General features: G+C 41.1%; 1 protein-coding gene and 1 pseudogene across 9 annotated transcripts in view; both read left to right on the top strand.

The window, feature by feature from the left end:
* TJP1 (tight junction protein 1) overlaps positions 1-26,107 on the top strand; it is a 259,306-nt gene that overhangs the window by 127,429 nt on the left and 105,770 nt on the right. For 3 of the 9 annotated variants that reach the window (XM_024982012.2, XM_024982010.2, XM_024982007.2), the window contains exon 1: positions 20,326-20,436. The exons of the other annotated variants lie outside the window; for them this stretch is intronic. In XM_024982012.2, coding sequence (XP_024837780.1) covers positions 20,410-20,436 — 27 coding nt within the window. In that variant the 5' untranslated portion in view covers positions 20,326-20,409. Of the gene's footprint in view, positions 1-20,325; positions 20,437-26,107 lie in introns of those variants that run through there. 9 annotated transcript variants of the gene reach the window in all.
* LOC112443350 (uncharacterized) lies at positions 2,273-2,354 on the top strand (annotated as a pseudogene).

Below are 26,107 nucleotides of genomic sequence, written 5' to 3'. Positions count from 1 at the left end.
GCCTACCAGGCTTCTCCGTCCATGGGATTCTCCAGGCAAGAACACTGGAGGGGTTGCCATTTCCTTCTCCAGTGCATGAAAGTGGAAAGTGAAAGTGAAGTCACTCAGTCGTGTCTGACTCTTAGCGACCCCATGGACTGCAGCCCACCAGGCTCCTCCATCTATGGAATTTTCCGGGCAGCAGTACTGGAGTGGGGTGCCATTGCCTTCTCCCTCAGAATGTTTAGAAGCACTTAATGCAGTGTTTGCATTTATAGAAATGCAAAGAGATTGTCGACCCAATGGCTGGTGGTGTTCTCAGGCATCATGTGATATTAAACCTTTGACCTGACATAAAATGGTATTCCCTACACTCTCACCCCCCAAATCCTTTTTCCAAAGTGCAGATAAAAGGCATGTCCTTCTCTGATTTGGATACACGCTGAAGATGAGAATGGAGAAAAGAGGTCTGAATATTTGTATGCTATTTCTTCGGAACTGCTTGATGGTCTTTGACGATGTGTAAGAAACCTAGGAAAAGATGGAGCAACTGCACCCAAGTTGTTTGCTGTTATGTTTAGGCTGAGGCAAAAACTCATATGGTGAGAAGATGACTCATTTTTTAATGACTGTTTAAAAGTTAAGTCATCAGATAAGGGCAACTTTCTCAATTAAACTAAAACTTTGTTTCCACAAGTTCAAATTATATTTTTGCTTTAAAACTATTTTCTCTGAGAGAGGTGTAACTTATCCATTTGGGTAGCTTAAAAATGATGATGGGCCTTGGAAAGCATTACTATAGGCAAAGCTAGCAGAGGTGATGGAATTCCAGTTGAGTATTTCAGATCCTAAAAGATGATGTACTCAATATGCCAGCAAATTTGGAAAACTCAGCAGTGGCCACAGGACTGGAAAAGGGCAGTTTTCATTCCAATCCCAAAGGAAGGCAATGCCAAAGAATGTTCAAACTACCACACAATTGCACTCATCTCACACACTAACAAAGTAATGCTGAAAATTCTCCCAGCTAGGCTTCAATAGTATGTAAACTTGAGAGCTTCCAGATGTTCAAGCTGGATTTAGAGAAGGCAGAGGAACTGGAGATCAAATTGCCAACATCGGTTGGATCATAGACAAAGCAAGAGAATTCTAGGAAAACATCTACTTCTGCTTCATTGACTACACTAAAGCTTTTGATTGTGTGGATCACAACAAACTGTGGAAAATTCTTAAAGAGATGGGAATACCAGACCACATTACCTGCCTCCTGAGAAACCTGTATGCAGGTCAAGAAGCAACAGTTAGTACTGGACATGGAATAACAGACTGATTCCAAATTGGGGAAAGAGTATGTCAAAGCTGTATATTGTCACCCTGCTCATTTAACTTATATGTGGAGTACATCATGCAAAGTGCCAGGCTGGATGAAGCACAAACTGGAATCAAAATTGCTAGGAAAAATATCAATAGCCTCAGATATGCAGATGACACCACACTTATGGCAGAAAGCAGAGAGGAACTAAAGAACCTCTTGATGAAAGTGAAAGCGGAGAGTGAAAAAGCTGTCATAAAACTCAACGTTCCAAAAATGAAGATCATGGCATCTGATCCCATCACTTCATGGCAAATAGATGGGGAAACAATGGAAACAGTGACAGATTTTATTTTCTTGGGCTCCAAAATCACTGCTGATTACATCCATGAAATTAAAAGACGCTTGCTCCTTGGAAGAAAGGCTATGACAAACTCAGCGTATTAAAAATCAGAGACATTACTTTGCCCCCAAAGTCAAAGTCATTAAAAATCAGAGACATTATTTTGCCCACAAAGTCAAAGTCATGTTTTTTCCAGTAGTCATGTATGGATATGAAAGTTGGACCATAAAGAAAGCTGAGTGCTGAAGATTGATGCTTTTGAACTGAGGTGTTGAAGAGGACTCTTGAGAGTCCCTTGGACATCAAGGAGATCAAACCAGTCAATCCTAAAGGAAATCAGTCCTGAATATTCATTGGAAGGACCGAAGCTGAAGCTGAAGCTCCAATGCTTTGGGCCAACTGATGCAAAGAACTGACTCATTGGAAAAGACCCTGATGCTGGGAAAGATTGAAGGCAGGAGGAGAAGTGGGAAATAGAGGATGAGATGGTTGGATGGCATCACCGACTCAATGGACATGACTTTGAGCCAGTTCTGGGAGTTGGTGGTAGACAGGGAAGCCTGGTGTGATGCAGTCCATGGGTTCACAAAGAGTCAGACACAACCGAGGGACTGAATTGAGCTGAAGAATGATAGACAAGCTTTGCATAGTGGCAGTATCATAACCAGTGAGGTTTATGAGGTGTGATTATTGCTAATTGAAAAAAAAAAAAAGATAGACAAACTTAAATGTAAAACGTAAAACTATAGAACTTCTAGAAAACAATGTATGAAAAGATCTTCAGGACTTAGAAGAGGGCTGGGAACTCTTAGACTTGATACCAAAAGTGTGATTCATAAGAGGGAAAAATTGATAAGTTCGAATTCATCAAAACAGCCTTTGCTCTGGGAAAGAGTCTATTGAAAGGATTCAGATAAGCTGTTTACCAGAAAAAAGTGTTTGCAAACCAGGAATCCAACAAATCCAAACAGCTTATATCTAAACTGTTTAAAGAATTCTCAAAATAACAGTAAAGAAAAATTTGTTGGGAAAATGGGGGAATTTCCTGGCAGTTCAGTGGTTAGGACTTTGCAGTTTCAGGGCCAAGAGCCTGGGTTCAGTTCCTGGGCTCTGGATGAAGATCTTGTGGTGTGCCAAAAAAAAAAAAAGAAAACCCACACCTGACAAGCTGTTCAATATCATTAGCCATTAGGGAAATGCAGACTAAAACCATCTCAGATATCATTACACACTTAGTCATCAGAGTGGCTAAAGGGTAACCTATGGACAATACCGAAGATGCAGAGCATCTGGATCCCTCAGTCCTTGCTGTGAGGATGTAAAGTGGTACAGCTTTCCTGGAAAATAGGTGGGCAGTTCCTTTCAGAACTAAACATGGATTCACTGTAGGGACTCAGCTTTTGAATTCTTGGGCATTTATCCCAGAGAAGTAAGGAGTTATTTCCATGCTGGGATCGGTACACAGACACTCATAGGGTTTGCCCATGACGGTATCCTTCAGTGAGTGAGGGTTGAGCAGACTTTGATCCATCCGTACCCTGGACACCACTCAGCACCAAGAGGGAACGAGCCACTGGGATGTGCAGCAGCTTGTGGAAATCTCAGGGAAACTGTGCCAAGTGAAAAAAGCCAGTTCTGAAAGTTTACATACCTTGTGATTACATGTATGTAATATTTGTGAAGCAATGTAATTACAGAGATGAAGATCAGATCACTAGTTGCTGGGTCAGGGAATGGGGGACAGGATGGGTGTGGTTATGAGGGGCTGATAGGAGGGACCCCTGTGGGAAAGGCCGAGTGTGAGTGAATGTCTTGGGAGGGGGTGGTGATTGTGGTTAAAAAGAGCAGCATAGAGCAGGCACCCATGCACAGACAGCTCATGAAATCCAGACAGTCTCTGGTTGTCCAGTGTACATTTTTGGTAGCAGCGTTGTCCTGGGGATGTGTTTGGTGCTGACCTCAGTGTGGTCACGGTGAAGGCAACATGAAACTTCCCTGTACATTGCTTTGCAGTTTCTCCTGAATCTGTAATTGTTTCAGAATGAAGAGTTTTTATAGAGCAGTGGATCTTTTAGATGTAGCTCATTTGATGAATTTATAGATGCAGACAACCTGCTTAACAAGCCTGTAGATATGAAGTGGGTGGACATTTTTGGAGAGGTGGAAATGAATTACTACAAGTCTGAAAACCTGCTCGTTTTTGTTGAGAGGATATTTAGCTTGATGTCATCGCACTGGACTGACACCAGGCATCATTGTCCTGTGGGCTTGATAAAGGCAGGCAGGTATTATAGGGAAAGGAAACAGAGTAATGATACTAATACCCTATGGTGTTGTGGAGCAGAAAGGAACAGGACATTTGTGTGTGTGTGTATCATAGTTAAATAATAGTGGCTCAGACGGTCAAGTATCTGACTGCAGTGCAGGAGACCCAGGTTTGATTCCTGGGTCAGGAAGATCCCCTGCAGAAGGAAAAGGCAACCCACTCCAGTATTCTTGCCTGGAGAAGCTCATGGACAGAGGAACCTGGCGGGCTACAGTCCATGGGATTGCAAAGAGTCAGACATGATTGAAGTGACCTAGCATGCAGGAAGATAACTAAAACCAAAAATAGTCCAAAGGTCCATGAAAAAATGAAAATGATACATAACAAAACATCTACTTACTGAAAAAGAGGCAATAGAGGAGGAATAGAGGAACAAAACACAGAGTCATATAGAAAATAAATATCCAGATGGTAGAGATACTTCCAACTAGATAAGTTATAAAACTAAATGTGCATGGATTAAAGACTCCAATCAAAATTCACAGATTGTCAGGCTGGATTTTTTTAAAAGTCCATTAGATTCACAGGGGTTGAAAGTAAAAGAATGGGAAAGACATATCATGCAGTGACTGTAAGAGAGCCACAGTGGCATACTAATACAAGACAAAATGTGCTGAAGGAAAAAAAGTTATTAAATGCAGAGGGACTTAACATTTAAAATAACTAATGTCCATAGCTGGGCTTCCCTTGTGGCTCAGCGGGTAAAGAATTCGCCTGCAAATTGGGAGACCTGGGTTCGATCCCTGGGTTGGGAAGATCCCCAGGAGAAGGGAAAGGCTACCCATTCCAATATTATGGGCTGGAGAATTCCATGGACTGTATAGTCCATGGGGTCGCAAGGGGTCAGACACAACTGAGCGACTTTCACTCACTTCACTCACTCACTCAATGCCCATAGTTAACATTAAGAGTTCATTCTTTGTGTTGTACAGTTCTGTGTGTTCTGACAAGCTCATAGTCATGTATGCACCATTACAGTATGACACAGAATACTTGTACCATTACAGTCTACAAAATCTAAATATCTAATAAATGATTTTAAATGAACTAAATTGCTGTATCAGAGGACACAAGAAACATTTAAAAATATTGTTATATATTTCTCATGCATCATTTTTCTCCTGTTAATTACTACTGATTGCCACTCAACAAATTCTGTTGTTGTTTTATTTAAATAATAACATTTATATAACAGAGAAATAATGCAGAATAATATAATTTCCATCAGTACCTATTTTTTAGGTTAAAGCAATAATATGTGTATAATTACTTGCTAAATGTTATATTATTATGTTTTTTTGTCTGTTATTGCTGTGTCCTGGATTGACTCTCTAAAAGTTGGTCATTACAAGAATAACTTCTCTTAACAATAGTTGGAGAAGCACAAGTTAAGTCCATCCGGAACTGTGCTTCCCTTGTGGGGGATGGGGATGGTGAACAGTAAGAAAGTACTTGAATATCTCTTTGTTCCTGCTGACACTGCAATGTGAGGGGTGACCCTGAGGGGTGTGTTTCTCCCTTAGTAAGAAAGCATTCTGGTTTTAGTACCATATTTTAAAGGTATTCTTTTAAAATTATTTATTTATTTAGCAGAAATTAACACAGTGTTGTAAATCAACTATATTTCAATTTTATAAGTATGCTTGAGTCATCTGAATATGGCCTCATACCTAGCAAAAGCAGGAGTATGAAAAAGAAAAACTGGAAAAAAAAATTAACAGACATTACTTCTGGCACATACTAAGAGATATATAAATATTTGTAAAAAATTAAGTGTTAGTCACTCAGTCGTGCGACCCCACCAGGTTCATCTGTCCATAGGATTTCCCAAGCAGGAATACTGGAGTGGGTTGCCATTCCCTTCTCTAGGGGATCTTCGTGGCCTAGGGATAGAACCTGGCTGGCTCTCCTGCGTTGCAGGCAATTCTTTACTGTCTGAGCCACCAAGGAAGAAATATTTGCTGAGGATTAATGAGTGAATGAGTGAAAAGTATGCGAAATGTTGCTACATTTTCCAATCCAGCTAATTGTGTAGACTATCTCTAAAAGGGAATTAGGAGAATACAGATTACAAATCTTTTAAAAATCACTGTTCTTAGTTGATTTAAATTAATTATATGTATAGGAATATCCATTTCTGTGCTATTTTAGGCGCATGTTCCTTGCTGATTTAGGATATCAGAAAAGTGAATTTGGCTTTGTCAGAATGTTTCCAAACAACCCAGCCAGGAAACCACACCCTTTCAAAACATAACTCTCACACACAGATTTAAATTAAGTTGGATTTTTATGTGTTTTTTAATTTGCCCAGTTGTTATAAAGCTTTTCATTTTATATAAATATGTACTCTCTTGTGGAAATATTAATCACATTTAAGATTGAACTGGTCTAATGTTAGCTTTTCATAGAAACAAAGTATATAGTTTTATAATATGTATATTTCCCAAACTTGTAAGACCTCCAAATAACCACATCCCACAGTGGCCTCATGGCCTCAGGAATGAAAAGGATCTTCAGTTTTTGACTGTTCAGATCACTGAAAGTCATGGCTGGAAAGGGTCTTAGAATTAATCCAGCCCGGCCCCATCCACACAAATCCCTCGGAGTCAGCCCCCATCTCCCACCCCCACTGCTGTGTAGATAAGGAAACCTTAGTCCCAGAAGACCTTTTCCAGATATTTCCATCACGTTCTCTTTGATGCTTTCAGCATGTGTGTCCACACTTTGTTAGCCAAAGAGAACATTTGTTTTAGTTTTAAGTAGAAAGATAATGAGTTAATGGCTTTTCCTAGCCCTTTGTGTGGCCCTTTCCAGAAGAGAAGGCAGAGCTGCCAGGAGCTCAAAGCCTCTCCCAGGTGAGGGATGTGTCTGGGGCCCTTAGTTCCTGGTGTACCTTCAGCTCAGCCTCAGATTTCCATGTGTCCTCTGTAAGTGTAGTTTCACAGATAACAAAGCAGCCACCACTTAAAAAAAATTTTTTTTAAGTCCGTTCTTCCCCAAAATATTGTTAAACCTTGTTGCATAATGTTAATCCAAATCCATAGTCCAAAAAAGCTTTTACAGCATTTGAGTGAGTGAGTGAAGTTGCTCAGTCATGTCCAACTCTTTGCGACCCAGTGGACTGTAGCCTACCAGGCTCCTCTGTCCATGGGATTTTCCAGGCAAGAGTTCTGGAGTGGGTTGCCATTTCCTTCTCCAGGAGATCTTCCCAACCCAGGAATTGAACCCAGGTCTCCCACGTGGTTTATAGCATTTACTGAATAATAATTTGCTAATTCAAAATAGTATAAAATATGGTTATTTACTTTCAAGATTCTTGTGCTTTAAAAAAAATGTACTTATAGGGACCTTCCCTAGTGGCTCAGTGGTAAATAATTTGCCTGCCAATGCAGGAGACACGGGTTCGATCCCTGATCCAGGAAGATCCCACTTGCCATGGAGCAACTAAACCTGTGCGCCACAACTATTGAGCCTGTACTCTGGGGCCTGGGAACCACAACTGCTGAGGCCAAGTGCCACAACTACTGAAGCCCGTGCATCTAGAGTCTGTGTTCAGCAACAGAGAACCCACTGCAATCAGAAACCTGGGCACTGCAACTAGAGAATAGCCCTGGATAACTGCAACTAGAGAAAAGTCCACATGGCAACGAAGACCCAACACAGCCAAAAATAAATAAAGGAAACAAACAAACAAACAAAAAATGTACTTCCAAAAAACCATACTGCACCTTTAAAAATATAAATGAAGAGACTGGATAAATTAGCATGTAAATGTGGTGGCAGGGGTGTGAAAAGTAATTCTAGTTTACTGAAAATGGTCATATTCATCAAAAATTAAAGGAGCAAATTAACTTTCAAATATTTCCAAATAAATAGCTATTATGGAGAAATAATTTGGAGAAATATTTAACTATGTTGAAATTTTCTTTTACAAGTACAATATTTCGCTAATGACACTAAGATGAGCTACACAGTCCTTACGAAGATCATTTTAAAGCTGTGTAAATCAGCTAAATTGATCATAGTTTAAAATCTTTTCATATTTTCTTTTAGTAAAAATACCTTAGCTGAAGCATCCCTGTGTACCTCAGTGACTTTGCCTAGTTTATCCGTGACACCCTGAGCACTCTCTAATCCCAGGAATCCATCATCCGCTGGTGAACATCTGTCGTAAAGAGGAGACATGATTTGTTCTTGGGGTTCACAGGGTGAAATCTGCCCTGTTGGAAGGTGGCCCAGATGTGTTCCTGGGTGCCAGGCAGCCCCAGTGCGGCCCTAGGGGGAGGGAGGGTCAGCCAGGCTCTCTCTAGCACTGGCTAGTTGGGGTGTGTCTGAGGAGACAGGTAGGGCCATCCACCAACCATCCCAAAGGCTTTTGTGTCACGTCTGATCACGGTGACCAGGGTCACAGCCAGACCTTTTTAGTTCTGAAAAGAAAAAAAAATGTTCCCTTAAGTTTATCTGGCATACTTGCCTCTATCTGTGGAGGGACTGATTGGTTTTTTAGCTCTCATTATATATACAAAAGGAGGCAGACTACTCAAGCCGGCCCTGTCTCTAGAGCAGTTTCAGTGCATCGTTTTCCAGTGCCCTGAAACTCCCATTCAGATACCCTGACCGGGTACGTGCCTTTGCCCCACAGTTCTAAGCAGCTGATGATGTTTTGCATATGTTTGTGTAGTACTCCTACAGGTTTAGTTTACATATCAGTTTGTCCTTGCTTTGTAACAGGCACCCCCATACTTAGCATCTTTAAACGTAATCATGGTTCTGTGGGCTGGCTGTTTGGGCTCAGATGAGCTGAGTGGTTCCTTTTGCTAGACTCACCTGGGCTCACTCACACAGATGCCATCAGCCTGCGACTTGGCAGGGACTGTGGATCTAGAATTTCCTTGCTCGTATGTCTGGAGGCCGGCAGACTGTCAGCCTGAGCATCTCATTTCTTTCCCCTGTGACTGCTCCTGCAGGCTAACCTGGGTTCCTTCCTGGGGGTCACAGGGGTGTCTGCAATGAAAGAGAGCAAGCCAGGTGCTTTTCAGGCCTCTGCTTGTGCTGTGTTCGCCCTTTGAAACAAGTCATGCTGCTGCCCAGATTCAAGGAGGGGAAAAGAAGGACTCTCCCTCATGCCAAGAAGAGCTGTCACATCACATTGCAGTGGGACATCCAAAGGGGTTTTGCGGGAATTTATGACAGTTATTTGCAATGTATCTACCTGTGCTGACGGGTGTATTTTCATAACAAATTTCAAATGCATACCACCATTCAAACCTACCCTGAAGTAGAAAGAATAATGCATTAAACCTCTTAAATGCCCATCATTTGGATTCAACAATTTTCAGTATTTTGCTGCCTTTTTTTTGGCCTCTGTTTTAAAAGTTTTCTCTTTGCTGAAGTATTTTCAAGCAAGTCCCATGGTGCTGTTTCAGCTCTGCATGTTTCAATATGCCTCCCCTGAAAAAGGAGACCTTGCTTAGGTAGCTGCCAGCCATGGTCATGTCGTGGTATTGTCAGCACTTAGTCCATAATTAAATTTTCCCAGTTGTCTCTTTGCAGCAGGTAGATTTGGAAAGGATTCCGCCCACATAAAGTCCATAGCAGTCCCAACTTGCCTTTCTTTTCTTTTTGCCCTATTGATCTGCTTTGAAGACTGGTCTGTTTTCCTACAAAGAACCTCCCGCAGTCTGCATTTGTGTGGCTGCTTTCTTTTGGGATCATTTGACATGCATCTCTAGCTCCTGTACTTCTGTTTGTGAAAGTTGCCTAGTGGGTGAATTTCATTCAGTGCCACTCCTGGAGCAGGTGTCCTTTTTAAAGAGGTCCCCCATGCTTCCAGTCTCGTCGTTCGGAGGCTTGTCTTACTTTCACTGATGCTAACGTTGATGGGTGGGCTGACCCTTTGATGATCATTACACGAATCTGTTATTTCAATTATTATAAGGCAGTGATTTCCTAACTGTTTCTTCCAGATTTTGTTAGCTGGAGTTTCTTTTACAAGGAACTTTCCCTCATCAATTAGAGTCATTTAGTTATCTGCAGCGTGTTCGGACAGCTGACCCTTTTCATTGATGGCTTACAGAATAAGGAGTTGGTGCACTAGTTATATCCAGAGCTACTCAATTCATAGTGGTTTGGGGTATCTCTTTCTTTTTTCCCCTCGTTTTTGATATTACAGCCAGACTTCGAAGATATGAAAGGTTCTAATCCACACCACTGCAATAAAGTGAATATCATAGTAGAGTCAGACAAATTATTTTATTTCCCAGTGCATACAAGAGATATGTTTACACTATACTGTAGTCTGTGTGCAATAATAGCATTGTGTCTGAAAAAACATGTGTATACCTTACTTTAAAAGTAGTTGGTTACTAAAAAAATGCTAGCCATCCTTGACAGCCTTCAGTTTATGGAAAATGCAAAGTACAATAACATGAGGTATGCTTGTATTATGAAATCATCATGGGTTTTAGATATTCAGTGTGTTTCAATCATTTGCATTTTTTTGAGGCTCAGATTGTTTCATCTTTGGGCCTTGGGAGCTACTTGTTGGCTTCTGTCTCCCTTGGCACCATTATCCCTTGAGAGTGCCCTTGCTTTCCAGCACAGTATATCTCAGGATATATGGGGGAGTAAGTAAGCGTTAGTCTTTCAGTCATGTCCGACTCTGCGACCCCATGGACCATAGCCTGCCAGGCTCCTCTGTCCATGGGATTCTCCAGGCAAGAATATTGTAGTGGGTAGCCACCCTCCTCCAGGGGATCTTCTTGACCTAGGGATTGAACCCACATCTACTGAATTGCAGGTAGATTCTCTACCATCTGTGCCACCAGGGAAGCCTATCTTGTATGTTTCTTGTAATCATCCATTCCTGGTTGGCGATTACAGTGTAGGCAGTGGTTGGACTCATTACTATTGAGTTTTTATTGTTTTTAGTCCTTTCTCTGGCAAGAGCTGGAAGACAGATCTATATAGTCAGCCTTCTGTATCTGTGGACTCTTCGTGTATTCAACCAACTGCAGATGAAAAATACTCAGAAAAAAATTCCAGAAAGTTCCAAAAAGCAAAACTTGAATTTGCTGCACACTGGCAGTTATTTACATAGCATTTACATTGTATCAGGTATTATAAGCATCTATTTCTGCTTTATTGACTATGCCAAAGCCTTTGACTGTGTGGATCACAATAAACTGTGGAAGATTTTGAAAGAGATGGGAATACCAGACCACCTGACCTGCCTCCTGAGAAACCTGTATGCAGGTCAGGAAGCAACAGTTAGAACTGGACATGGAACAACAGACTGGTTCCAAATAGGAAAAGGAGTACATCAGGGCTGTATATTGTCACCCTGCTTATTTAACTTATATGCAGAGTACATCACGAGAGATGCTGGGGTGGAGGAAGCACAAGCTGGAATCAAGATTGCTGGGAGAAATATCAATCACCTCAGATATGCAGATGACACCACCCTTATGGCAGAAAGTGAAGAAGAACTAAAGAGCCTCTTGATGAAAATTGGAGAGTGAAAAAGTTGGCTTAAAGCTCAACATTCAGAAAACTAAGATTATGGCATCTGGTCCCATCACTTCTTGGCACATAGATGGGGAAACAGTGGAAACAGTGGCTGATTTTATTTTTCTGGGCTCCAAAATCACTGCAGATGGTGATTGCAGCCATGAAACTAAAAGACACTCCTTGGAAGGAAAGTTATGACCAACCTAGATGGCATATTAAAAAGCAGAGACATTACTTTGTCTACAAAGGTCCGTCTAGTCAAGGCTATGATTTTTCCAGTAGTCATGTATGGATGTGAGAGTTGGACTATAAAGAAAGCTGAGTGCTGAAGAATTGATGCTTTTGAACTGTGGTGTTGGAGAAGACTCTTGAGAGTCCCTTGGACTGCAAGGAGATCCAACCACTTCATCCTAAAGGAAATGAGTCCTGGGTGTTCATTGGAAGGACTGATGTTGAAGCTGAAACTCCAATATTTTGGCCACCTGATGTGAACAGGTGACTCATGTGAAAAGACCCTGATGTTGGGAAAGATTGAAGGTAGGAGGAGAAGAGGACAACAGAGGATGAGATGGTTGGATGGCATCCCCTAAGTTTGGATAAACTCCAGGAGTTGGTGATGGACAGGGAGGCCTGGCCTGCTGTGGTTCATGGGGTCTCAAAGAGTCGGACATGACTGAGCAACTGAACTGAATTGAACTGAGAGGTGATTTAAAGCGTATGGGAAGATGTGCATCAGTTTATATGCAAATACTGCACCATTTTTTATAGGGGACCTCCATGAATTTTGGTATCTGCAGGGAGTCCTGGTACATATAAATACATATATGTTTCTTTTTCTCTTAAGTATGTTTTAAAAATCAAGTATAATTGATTTTTTAACTTAAATTAGAATTGCAGAATTTTCATTTAACTTCTTTGCTTTTCATACTCTTTCCTTTTTCAATGAAAAGTTTTGGTTAGTGTATGTTAACATACACTAATATGTATTGATATATTAACTAATGTGTGAAAACATGTAATATTACTATTATTAGCATACACTAATGCTAATAATATATTGTATCAGCATTATTACTTTGAAATTGTTATGTATTTACATTTAACTTTGAACTACTGTATATATAATGTGATAATGCTAATATATAAATTGTAAATAATAACTAAGATATATTAAGTATACTAATATATTAGATAATACACAAATAAAACAGCTCATTATCATGTATTAGTAAACTAGTGAGTTTGTAACAGTTTTAGATTAGTTAATGCACACACACACACATAAATGTTTCGAAATAATAGTGCTGATATCATTAGTAACAGATTTGTTCATTTGCTGAGTCCTGTCTGACTCTTTGCAACCCCATGAACTGCAGCACACCACGTTTTCCTGTCCTTCACTATCTCCCAGAGCTTGCTCAAACTCATGTCCATTGAGTTGGTGATGCCATCCAACCATCTCATCCTCTTTTGCCCCCTTCTCCTGCCCTCAATCTTTCCCAGCATCAGGGTCTTTTCTGACTGGATGAAATTTAAGTTTTCTCTGTAGTCCCCTTTTCCTTAGAAAATATTCCACTGAGAATTCCATCAAAGTACTTTGGACAAGTCACTGAAAACCATTCTTTTCTTTGTATGGTTAGGGCACCAAATTAATCTATATATTCTCACCCCAGTTGGTTTTCAGTTTTTACAGATGCCTTTTTTCTTCTTGATTTCATTTTTTAAAAATATGTAAAACATTTTTGTTTCCAAAGTCAAAACCACAGTATAGAGTCTGCCTAGAAAAGTCTCGTGTTACCTCCCTTCTCTGAAGGCAAGTCCTTTCATTTGTTCTTAATTTTCCTTCCAGTGTTTCTTTTGCAAATATATTTCCTTTTAGAAATTATGTTAAATAGAAAAAAACTTAACATCTTTTTCAATGAAGTTCCACTAGCTTTTCTACATTTTTTGGTTATTATTTGTTTTAAAAGACTAGTATTATAAAGGTTTTATCATACCTACCTGTGTCAAGCGTAAAAGAACAATCCAAACATTCTTTGGCAGATGACACTGTTTAGCTTCTTTTAAGAAATGTATCTCCCTCTTCAATGAGTTTGGTACATTCGGGAAACAGACTGCAAACTAAAGTGAAATAGAAAGATTTCTTCTAATTTCCATTTGTTGTCTGAGGCTGAGAAAATATCTAACAGAAGTTATTTTACAAAGATGAGTCTGAGAAAAAAATTCCTTGAATTAAACCATAATGAAAAAGAATATGAAATAGAATACATATGTGTGTGTTTATATATACCTGAATATCTTTGCTGTATAGCAGAAACTAACACAATACTGTAAATTAATTATGTGAAGTGAAAGTCACTCAGTCATGTCCCCAACTCTTTGCAACCCCATGGACTGTGCATTCCATGAAATTCTCCAGGCCACAATACTGACGTGGGTCGCTATTCCCTTCTCCAGGGGATCTTCCCAACCTGGGGATTGAACCCAGGTATCCCTCACTGCAGGCGGATTCTTTACTTTCTGAGCCAGCAGAGAAGCCCTGGTGTATAAACAGCAAGATGAGAAAGACATTTTTTTAAAAGTTATTAAGAACCATGAAACTCCAGGTGTCCCCTGTGTGTTGTCCTCTGTTGACTTTTTAATTCATTCTCTGCTTCCTTCATAGTCATGCTCATAGGCGTCAACTTGAGAAATTCTAGAGCCTCAAAATGAACATGGCCAAAATTGTGTTCATAACATTTGGAAAGAAGGAGGCTTCGCAAAATTAGGAGAATATCAGATAAATTAGAGTTGAAATTGGTAGAACTTAATGCACTTTTGTTAGTAATATTAGAAAATTGTTGTTATTATTTGGTTTTAATACATATACCAGAGTTACATAAAATGTTGACATTGGGCAACTTGGATGAAGGGTATAAGGGAATACTTTGTACCATCTTTTGAACTCTTATATAAAGCTAAAATTGTTCCAAAGGAAATTTTATTTCACACACACACACATACACACACACTTAGATACACAAAAAGACTTAGAATGCATGAAATACAAAGGGACCCTTAGAGAACTTCAACAAAGTGGTAAGAGAAGTAACCCAACAGAAAAAAGGATTAAATGAAATGCATGCCAAGTAATATACCATTTTTGTTTACCACACAGGCAAAATATATAAGGTTAATATCAAGTGTTAATATAAGGTTGATATCCTGTCTCACAGGATATTAACAGGGAGGCAGGATAGGTTGACCTAATATTCTTGGCTGGCAAGTTGACAGTATCAGTTTAAAATGTTTATTTTAACTAAGTATGTGCATGTGTGTGCTCAGTTGTGTCCGACTCTTTGCGACCCCATGGACTAGCCACCAGGCCCCTCCTTCCATGGGATTTCCCAGGCATGAATACTTGAGTGAGTTGTCATTCCCTTCTCTAGAGGATCTTACCTGCCTGGGGATCAAGCCTGGGCCTCCGCATTGCAAGTGGATTCTTTACCCTCTAAGCCACTGGTGAAACCCTAGATACACTATGGTACATCCATACTGTGGAATGCTACACAGCCATTTGAAAATCATGAGATAGATTTCTGTTGTTTGACATCATCTCCAAGACAAAAATATTAAGTGAAAAAATAAATTGTAAGATAGTAAATGTAGTCTATCATTTGTTTAAAGAAAACAGGCATTGCTATATATCTACATGTTTCTCTCTCTTTTTCCATGTATATGCATAAATAAATATGCAGAAAGCGATCTGGTATATACTCTCTAGTTAGATTTAAATACTGTTATTCCTGGGTAGTGGGAATGGGCAATGTGGTCCAGATGGACTTTTAACATCTGTCTATAACTCAAGGCTTTTACATAATTGATCACAGAGACACAGGAGTGGGGCAGGGTGGGGAATGTCTCAGGCAGCTTGTCGTGAACAGAGAGAATGCTGTCTAGCAGGGGTGGACTCTGAGCTGCTTGTGTCCCTGTGGGGTCCAGTGCAGAGTAAAAATGTGGGATCCTTTGCTCAAAATGCAGGACAAAGTATCATTAAAGGTGCATATGATTTATCATGTATCTTTGTATTGGGCTGGTTTTAGATGCAGACATCAGAACTCATATGAGGACTTAGCTGAATTACACACGTGATATGTCGGGGCTTGTTCCTGGAGTTGTCTCTCAAGCCAGTAGAAGAGACCAGCCTCAGCCAAGTCAGAATGGTTGAGGAGAAAGAGGACCCCACTCCCCATTCACAGGCACCGGGGGGCACCCCTGGGCCTGGGGACAATCACAGCCAGGACAGACCCTCATGGACCCTGGGGATCCCATTTGTCTGCTGGGCCTACCATAACCTCCTTCTCATCAAACACCTGACTGAAACAGCCAGGCTGGTCACAAAGTCTAGGGGAGCCAAGCTGCCACGTCCACAGTAGACAGCACCCAGCAAGGATCCTTAAATCTCCAAGCTGGGAAGCCCGGGTACCCCAGTAGCCCCAGTAGGGGCTGATCAAGAGGCTCCCCTCCCACCAAGGTGAGTGATGGCTTTGTTTACGCAGGATGCTGTGATACCAGCACTTGCCTATCCCTGTCAGTCAGGGAGGCACAGACTGCCTGGCGAAGCCCTCCCCAGAGGCCACAGGAGCCAGGGCCAGTGTGAGCTGAGGCCCCAGGTCTCCAGTATGCCTTGCATTGTCCCTCAACCTTCAATTACTAAACACAAATCCAAAATGAAAATTGTTCAGAGTCAGAGCATTAAACCCAGGTGCAGGGTCCTCCCAGCGCCGGGTTGTATAGCTGCAGCGCTGGCACACCAAGGAAGGTAGCCTGGGTGGGTCAGAGGGTTTTGTTTTTAAGATGGGAGACATTAGGGGAAGCATGAATTTTGAGAGGTAGAATCCTTTAGCTGAGGGAGGACAAAGGTGATGGCGGGAGAACTGATAGGGCCAGCCCCCCAAATGGGATTCCTAACCCAGCGGGAGGGAGCGAGGAGAAAAGCAGGTGTTAGAGTGTGTGTGTGTGTGTGTGTGTGTGTGCGCGTGCGCGCACATGCTCAGTCATGTCCAACTCTTTGAGACCCCATGGACTGTAGCTCACCAGGAGTTGGTTGTCATACCCTCCTCCAGGGGATCTTCCCAACCCAGGAATCGAACTCAGATCTCCTGCATTGTAGGCGGAGTCTTTACCATCTGAGCCACCAGGGAAGCCCAAGAATACTGGAGTGGGTTGCCATTTCCTTCTCGGGGGATCTTCCCTACCCAGTGATTGAACCCACATCTCTTGTGTCTCCTGCATTTGGTGGCAGGGTCTTTACCACATTGCCTCCTGGGAAGCCCGGTGTTAGGGTCAGTGTGTCATATTTGGCAGGAAGATAAGGGAGTTTCCATTCCTCTGTTTCTGTTTTCTCTGTGAAATATGTGCTTGGGCTTGGAGGGGATGGGGATTTCAGTGATCATGATACTGGGAGAATGTAGAAGGCGGGGAACTGAGCTGTGAAGGAGAGATTGTAGTCCTGGACTCCATGGGATTATGGAGTGCACAGTGGGCTTGGCTGTGTGATATTCAGGAACCTAAAAAGAGAGACCCTGTCTTGTCCTGCTCAGAGAAGTACGGCCCCACTCTTTCTTAGGAGGAGCTCTTCCTACGAAGGATTGTCCTTTATTCTGAATTGAATTTAAAAAGTCCCGTTTTTAGTGTTTCTATGTCCTTTTAAAAAATGAAATGATATTGGTGATATCATGTAATGTTCTTTTGGTATTTTTTTTTTTACTGCGGCAAAATCTATATAAAACTTACAATTTTAACCATCTTTAAGTGTACAGTTCATAATGTTTATTTTAAAATGTTTTCACTTTGCAAAATAAAGTAAGATTAAAAATTGGTCATCCTATATTGTACCCCAGTGGTTTTGTGTGTGTGTGGGTGTGAAATTTTACTGGTCTGTGAAATGAAGAAATGCTATGAGCCTCACAAAGCATTTCTCTGTTAAGTGTTATACAACTCTTATTGGTGGAGGAAAACTCTGAAGCACTTTTTAGAATTTTTAAGATACACTGTAAGAATAAGAGTAGAAGTATTTATTTTATATTGCTCTTCTGATGCTCTGATAAAGTTCTCCTAATTCTAGTATTTTGTGTATATATCCTCTTTTGTGACATCATCAAGACTGTCTCCTTTTCTTCCGCAGTGCCATAATATTTTCCTTTTGTATTTCATGTGTAAACTCACCGCTCATACTATAACACATAACAGTTTTCTAAGGCTATTTTTGGTAATAGAAACATAAATACACATATATAAAACGTGGGTATGGATATAGTTGTTCACTTGGTTAAAGCCGTATTAATAAATGGTTCTAAAAGATTAATAAAGATTTTGTACACATAGTTTTTTTTTTTTCACTCTGAGCCACAGACACCAAAAGTCCCACAGGAAGTTGTCTTTTAAGTGTTGCGGTTTTTTAGTTTCCTATTCAGTCTGCATTAGATGACCAGAAATAGTCTGTGCAGTCAAAAGGGATTCTTGGTTAAAGCTTATTGTAATTCTGAAGGAGACTCTCAAATTTGCTTGTATTTCTTCTTATGTAGTTGATCCAGAGGAGCTATAACAAGATCCATACATAGACATTAAAGTTGTGGTATAGTGTGAAACTTTTTTTTTTTTGATGTTTAGTGGATAAACTCTTCATTGTTAAAGGGGCAACTATCTGAAATTATGCTTTATGCTTTCCACTTCTTATCAAAGCATTTTCTAAGAAATAAACTGTAGGAATGGAGATAGGTTTTAAATTGACAACTAGGTTTTACCTTTATTTTTACAAATGACAAAAACTTTCTCTTCATTCTTTAGAGAATTGGAGATACATTAAAAAAATTGTACAGCTTAATTTAGATATTATAAATACCACTAGAAAAAATTTTAAAGCATACAATTATTGAAATGTTTTTATTAATGTAATTTTTAAAGCATAGTATTCTCAAGCTTAAATTTCTTGCTTAATTTCATTATTTTTAAAACCATGGCAAAAATAAAATAAACTAAAACTGTCATCAGATATATTAGATCTTTGACATATCATTATGTAATCTAGCATTTAACTTAGGTACAGTAGGCCTGGTGAAAAGTGACAAACGAGGAAAGAGGAAAGGTCTCTGCGTTTGTTCTAAACATTTCCAGGTTTAGGTCTGTTAAAGGAATGGTATCTGGTTCTGGGCAGGTCATGCTGACTGCACATCTTATTAAATGGGTAGATTAATAATGTGGAAGGTTTTTCCACAGTCACCTTTGAAAATAAAAAATGAAACGCCACAGTGAAAAAATGTTCATAAGAAATTTTTCATTACAGTTCTGAAGTGAATAAAACAAAAGTCACATCCAACATGACTTTAAAACAAAAATGACTGTAATCATTTCTGTGGGGGGAGGGCAGGGAGAGGAAGAGAAAAGAGAAAGGATTTGATTTGCAGAATGCTTTAAATTCCCTAAAAGCGGGAGATCTGGGTTCGATCCCTGGGTTGGGAAGATCCTCCGGAGAAGGGAACGGTCACCCACTCCAGTATTCTGGCCTGGAGAATTCCATGGAATGTATAGTCCATGGGATCGCAAAGAGTCAGACACGGCTGAACAACTTTCACTTTAGTTCTGTAGCTTCAGGTTGCAAAATGTATGGTATTTTAGTTTGAAATTTTAATTCATTTTTATGTATGATAGGCAGGTATTTCTTCGTTAAGTTAGATTTTCCCTACAGTTGAATTCTAAAGAGGAAACCATCGTTTCTGCTTTTTTCCATTTCTTGTGTACCTTTTGCGGCACTGTACTAGGTTCTTTAGGTTACCATTTGAGAGCTTCACGTTTTACAGAGTGCAGAACAACGAGGGCAGGAGAGGTTTCTGAAATACTCCTTGGTGTCTAGCGAGGCCGTCTGCATTGCGGGCTGGTCCCCTGGACTGTGGACCCAACGTCCTCGCGGCTCTGCCCGGCGCGACCCCTTCCCTTGCCACTGAGAATCCTAGGATTTTTGATGCCCAAAATATGCGTTTGGGATCCCTGTCTACATGGGCTGTTGAAGGTGATGCTGGATCTCTATAAAGGCCTCATGTGGGTGGGCCCTCGGGTGCCCATGATCCCGTGACCAGCGTTCGCGGGGCAGTCGGTCCGTCCACTACGACAGCCTGGAAGCACTTCCCAGCGAGGCTCAGGCAGGCGGGCAGCGGGGGTCGTGGCCAGGGGCGTCTCTCTCCAAGTCGCAAGGGCTGGGTACGGGGGGGCTCGCTCCTCCGGGGCGCTTTCCGCCGGACCGTGCAGCGAACAAACAGGAAACTCCGTCTCCAAGTTACTTCGGAAACTGGGCTTTTCCTTCCGCGACAGGGGTCGCATCCGGACAGGAAGCGGACCGGCCGCTCGCCCCGCGCCCTCGTGGTCCCGCCCCTCCTGCTACGGCCCCGCCCCCGTCGATCGCACCGCCCCAGCCCCCACCCCCAGGCCGGGCATGCTCAGTGGGCCGGGCCGGGCCGGGCCGGCAGGTTTGCGTGGTCGTCCGCGTTTGCCGGCGCCGGCTCAACCCGCCGACGCCACGTCCCGTTGCTGCGGCTCGTTCCCGGAAAGTTACGTACTAAAGCGTCCCCCGAAGACCCGGCGGGCGGATTGCGGGCGGCTGTGGCGGCGGCGGCCCAGAGGCGGCCGAGCGGTGGGCCGACGTGCCCGCGGCTTGGCTGCGGGCGTAGCGCTCGGAAGGAGGCGCCGGCCGGGCGCACTCCGCGGGGAGCCCCGGGCGGGGCGGGCGCGGCGCGGACTTTTGTCCGAGTTCAGTTCCCCTCCCTGTGGGCTGGGCCTCTCCGGCGCCCCAGCCCCCGCCCCGCTCGCTCCCGGGAGATGTTTATCTGGGCCGCGGCGTGAGGAGCCGGCGGCTGGCGGCGGGGAGTCTCGGGTCCGAGGATCGTTGCGCGGCGCGGGAGAGACAAGATGTCCGCCAGGGCCGCGGCCGCCAAGGTGAGCGCCGCGGGGAGCGTCCGCTGGGGGCCTTTCTTCCTCTGCCCGCGGGCTGCCGGGCTGGCGTGGAGGGGGCGGGCGGCGGGGCCGGGGCCGGCCGGGGCCCGGGCAGGTGCACTGCGGCGGCGTCGCTGCCCGGTCCCGACTCCAGCCCCGGCCCGCGGCGGGAGGGAGCAGGGCGGGCGGGGACGCGCAACAGGTCCCGCCGGGAAGCCGGGCGCGGGGCGCGGCGGGCGGGCCGGGGCCACCCCGGCGGCTGCAGTCTTTGCGGGAGTGGTTGGTCCCTGGTGAAACCGTGTGGTTTCGGTCTGATGTCACTGTCGCTGGTATGCGCGCGCCCGCGACACGGCTTTGGGACGGCACTCAGCCTCTGTGGAGTATGTTGGTTCTTTTCGCTGTTTTATTTATTTAAGGTGACATTTGAAAAACTAACTTCCTAACACTTTTTAAGAGTTTAATTCGAGTTACACTTTCAAAAGTACCGCACATTGCACTTAAAAATGGACAGTAACTTTAAAAAATAAAAGTTGGCAAAGATCCGTGGGTTCGTTAAAAAAGTAACGTTTTCCTGTTAGTTTTTTCATATGCTTTGAAGTACTGTGCCATTTTCTCAGTGCTTTCAAGCCAGTTCGTATGTTACATGAAAAAGCTGAAGTTCCTAAAATCAGTTAATATTCTCCTCTCCTTTTGTACAGCTTAATCTTTTCCATCGTAAACGGTTGCGGGAATGCAGAAATATGAAGAGTAAAAATCTCGCTTAAAATCAGTTTATTACTTTAAGTAGTATCAGGTGCTTAAGCGGGTGCTGGCTTCATGTTTTTGCTTGGTTTTTTTCTTTTCTGTTTGAGATGTTTTATTCATAGCATCTTGGACCGGGCATAATTAGGCCCTAAAGTTTCTGAACTCAAGACTGTTTTTTGGCTGGAAGTTAGCGGTTACGTTTAGCAGTGAGTAAATTCTTGTAAGGAATTTAGTGTTCTCTCTTTAAGAAAACTTTTATGTGTACTTTTATTGCTCTACATTGATAAACACCAATCTAAAGGTAAAACTTGATCTAAAGACTTAGAATAAAAGGCAAATTTTCGCATAATTTTAAAATAGTCTTACACTATTTACTTTCCTGGGACTTCCTTTTCGGGGAGGAGAGGCTTTGTTGCCATATTATAGAGAACGTCACTGTGTTCCTGTAGTGTGCTCTCTGGCACTTGATATCCAAAAAGGATATTTCACTTACGGAGAGAAATAAGTTTTCAGTGGATTGCCATAGTAGAATGATGCTTTAGAAGGAGTCATACTTTTCCTCATGAATTATGGTGTTGAGATTTTATGGCATATTAACAAGTATCACTAGTTAAACATTACGTTTTTGGACGTTTGCATTCTTAAATATTTGAGTAGAATGTCAGTTGAAAGCTTATTTTTCTAAAATGCTGTGTTTTGGGACCACCGTTAAATCTTATATAGAGAAGGGCCATAAAAGATGGGGGAAATGAAATAATAACCAACCAAGTCACATTTAATTTTCTAAGATGATTAAAATGCTTAATAAGAACCAGGCTGTGTATGTACTCAGTAGTTTACATGTGATATTTTTGTTTCCCCTACTTCTGTTTAAAAAAAAAAAAACCATGAATTTGCAGCTTGCTTTTCTCGCTTTTAGCATAATAGTTTGTAGAACTCTCAGTCAGTATCTTTGATTCTATATTCTTTGTAATGATTGAATATTTTTCCATTCCATGAATAGGCTGCAGATGGTTACTGATACACATTTAACTTGTTTCCAGGATTTTGTAATAAATAGCCTTATATTTTTCTGCGTGTGTGTAGTAGTACTGTGTGTCACGTTGTTAAAAATGGAATTTCTGAATCAAAGGGTATGTATGTGCATTTAAAATTCTGATATATACCACTAAATCTTTCTCCAAAAAGGTTGTACCTAGGAAAAATACAGCGATTGTTGGTAACTTTAAAGGACATAAAATTTCAGTAAGTGAAATGAGAAAATACAGACTCTGAATGGGGAGGATATTGTAGAAAAGATCACATTTCCTAGAGTTGGTATATAAATGTTAATACAATTCCAAATAAAATTCCAGTGTGGTATTCTAGAAAACTTAATGTGTTGATGAGAAAGTTTATCTGATAAAATAAATGGATAATAACTGTCAAAGTTCAAAAAAAGAAGCCTTATTAGAAAATCAAATGTGTTATAAATTCAGAGTCATTGAAGCAGTCTTTTAGTTCAGGAATGGACATTGGAATCGCAGAGTCCAGAAATATCTGTGTGTTTACGAGTTTTTAGTGATTATGGTCATCAGCATTTAATGTGTGTTAGCTATTGTTCTAAGTGCTTAATATGAATTAACTGATTTAATTCTCATAGTATCCCTATGAAATGAGCACTGCTGTTATCCCCTGTTTATGGATGTGGAAATTGAAACAGATAAGGTAACTTCCCTAAATTGACCTAGCCTACAGGAGAGGAAATTGAGACTGTGATAAAAATATCATCGTAGATTTCTGGAGAAAGGATGGATTAGTATAGGGTGCTGGGACTGTTGACTATCCTTTGAAAATATATATGTTGTTTCTGCCCTTAGGCCATCCCCACCCCACCAAAAAAAAATCCGTTTGAAAAATATGCAGAGAAGATAAATCATAAAACACTAGAAGAAAGTGTAGGAGGCTTAAAAAAAGCCCTCAGTGGAAAGGGCTTCTCTGTGCATATTAACTTCAGAAATAAAGGAAAAGTTTTAATCTGTGATATATATTTGAATTTGCAAACAGAATCACTAGTGTACCTGATGCAAATGATTCAAAAGTTGAAACCAGGAATTTGAGGGTAGTTCTGTCTCACCAAGGAATTGTTTAATTATGTGAGAAAATGACAGGAATAGTTAGAGACATTTCCATTGGTTGAATCACGGAGCGTGAAGGAAGTTCAGCTTGTGGACTCAAGCTGTTCACTCCAGAGGAAACAATAAAATGTAGCATTGTTCTGTTACAGATTTTGCTGCTTAAAAGTTTCCATTTTGTCTCAAAAAGAATTTTTTTCCCAGAATTTTCCAAAATTTTCGTGTACTTTACTATGGAAATTATTTTCGCCACTTAGTAGGAATTGATTTATTGTATCCTTAATAGCTGATCATTTGAAAGTTAAAAACTGTAGAATATAGCTAAATGAATGAAAATAATTACAAAATTAATCCTTGTAGATAGGAATTGTCTTGAGTGGCTGTTATGACATAGTTTTAGTTTTGGTACTTTGTGATTGGTGTGTATTTGCTTTGGGGAAGCCCTCTTGCTACTTTAAAGGTAAACTGAAAACTCACCTTGCTTTATGAAAACTCACTTGATTGTGTCTTTCAGTGTTTATTGAGCTTCACTGTGGTAATATTTTTCTGTACCTATCAAGTTTGTATAATTTATTTTTAATTGAAAGATAATTGCTTTACAAGATTTTGTTGTTTTTTATCAAATACCAACATGAATCAGCCATAGGTATACATGTGTCCTGTTTTTAACTAGAAATATTTTTATAGTATCTAAGGGAAAGATGTTTAATTTTTATGTTAGTGTGTTTGACATTGTAGACGCTTATGGTTAGAATTGTCCTTTATATCCTTGGTTGATAATCCCTGACCACATTTACAGCTCTCCAGTTCATTTTAGGACAGTTCCATTAGATAGGTGCTTTTCAGATTGCGCAGTGCTGCCCCCCCAGATTGTTCAGTAGCAGAAATTGCTCTGTGCTATTAGGAAAGACCCTTTTTTCGTTTCCTTTTTGAGAACGGTGATGATTTCATTTTAGGGACTTGAAAACTTTAATTTGGTATTTAAGAAAGATCGATGCTGTGTTTTGGTGACTGTCAGTAAGTGACAGAAGTCAGCCATCCACACCTACAAGTCATGCGGTTAAGACCCGTCTGTAGTTCTCAAAGCTGTGGGCTAGTAGATGGAGTCCCCTTTCCTGTTTGGTTTGAAGGAAAAAGTTTACAGTAGTTTCACTTCTTTTTTTCAATCCTGTTAACAATGTACTGGCTCTGACTTTTACTTGCTCTTTAATCTTTTTTCTATTAGAGACCAAATGTAAACTCAGTGTCATTCTAAGAATAGAACTGAGTATAAACAAGACAGCAGTATGTTGCTAAGGAAAATGTCATTAAAAATAATAATTTTGGTGAAAAATTTGGAAATGTAATCCTATTTATTGATGTAGCTCTGGCATGATAAAAATTAAATCTAATGAAAGACCCGGAGTAGGACTGTAAATCTTAAGTGTGGTGCCACTGGTCCCTGGCTGCCTAGCCACCGCTCACCGCAGGCCCTGTGTGGTCACCCACTCAACGGCCAACACTTACTGAGCCTCCTGGGGCTGGAGACTAGCTGGGGGACGAGCAGATTTCTTTTTTATTAGTAGAGTTTTTGATCAAATGTTAAGATTAAAAGATAATTTCTATTATGATATTTCTGAAATATTTGCCTTGAACTTGCTTTGCATCTCTGAATTTTGGAAGGTAATCTTGAAAAATCCCTGTAGCTTAACTTTTAAATCTTGTAGAAAGAGACATTAGAACAGTTCACCAAGTTTTGAATCTAAGATGGGCCTGTTTCAGTACAGTATTTCTAATACAAGTCAGCAATAAAAACAGGCCTTTTGCTATTCGTGACCTAGAGTACTTCCTAATTTATTTATTGCAGCCAAGAGTGGGTTCAAGTTGCTCCTTGATGGGCTAGCCAGGTGCTTGATTTCCATGCCTTCTTAAACAAATCCTTAGTAATAAAATGTGTGTGGGGACTACAGGGGTAGAGAATTCCATTTTATATCCTAGAAGTGGATGAAAATAGTGACTCAGAGCACTGTTTTAACATGATAAAACCAATGTTGCCAAAATATGTACCATAAAATACCATTTGAGATTTAATGTGTTAAATACTGAATCTCAGAAAGCCCTTAACTTTGGGATGTATCAGAAGACAGGTTTTTATTTGTGTGTAGGTGCATTTCAGTATATGTCAGAACACCCTAACTCACTTAACGTTGGTAGCATGCTGGGAAATGAGTTGATTGATGAGTGGTCTCAATCATTCTAGTGTATCGTGCCCAGAGGGAGCTGAAGATTGGAATGAATATTACTTGGATACTAATTAGGAACATAAGATTACCATATATCTGGTTTAATTTTAAATTGTTTTTTTTATTATCTGAAATATTTTTTGTTTTTTAAAATAGTCTACATCCCAAAGAGTGAAAGTTCATTTTATTTCTTGGCTGTTTTAGGAATTTTCACTCTTTTCAAATTGTCATTAGTGATCTTTTGAATTTGTGCACAGTTTTGATAAGTGAATTAAACTTGATTTATGATTGTCCTCTCAGTTCAGTTCAGTCGCCCAGTCATGTCTGACTCTTTGCGACCACATGAACTGCAGCATGCCAGTTCTCCCTGTCCATCACCAACTCCCGGAGTTCACCCAAACCCATGTCCATCGAGTCGATGATGCCATCCAACCATCTCATCCTCTGTCATCCCCTTCTCCTCCTGCCCTCAGTCTTTCCCAGCATCAGGGTCTTTTCCAGTGAGTCAGCTCTTCACATCAGGTGGCCAAAGTATTGGAGTTTCAGCTTCAACATCAGTCCTACCAATGAACACCCAGGACTGATCTCCTTTAG

The sequence above is a fragment of the Bos taurus genome, chromosome 21, assembly GCF_002263795.3.
Source record: "Bos taurus isolate L1 Dominette 01449 registration number 42190680 breed Hereford chromosome 21, ARS-UCD2.0, whole genome shotgun sequence".
Taxonomy (NCBI): domain Eukaryota; kingdom Metazoa; phylum Chordata; class Mammalia; order Artiodactyla; family Bovidae; genus Bos; species Bos taurus.
The sequence above is the reverse complement of the archived record's forward strand: the minus strand, read 5'-3'. Positions and strand labels throughout refer to the sequence as shown.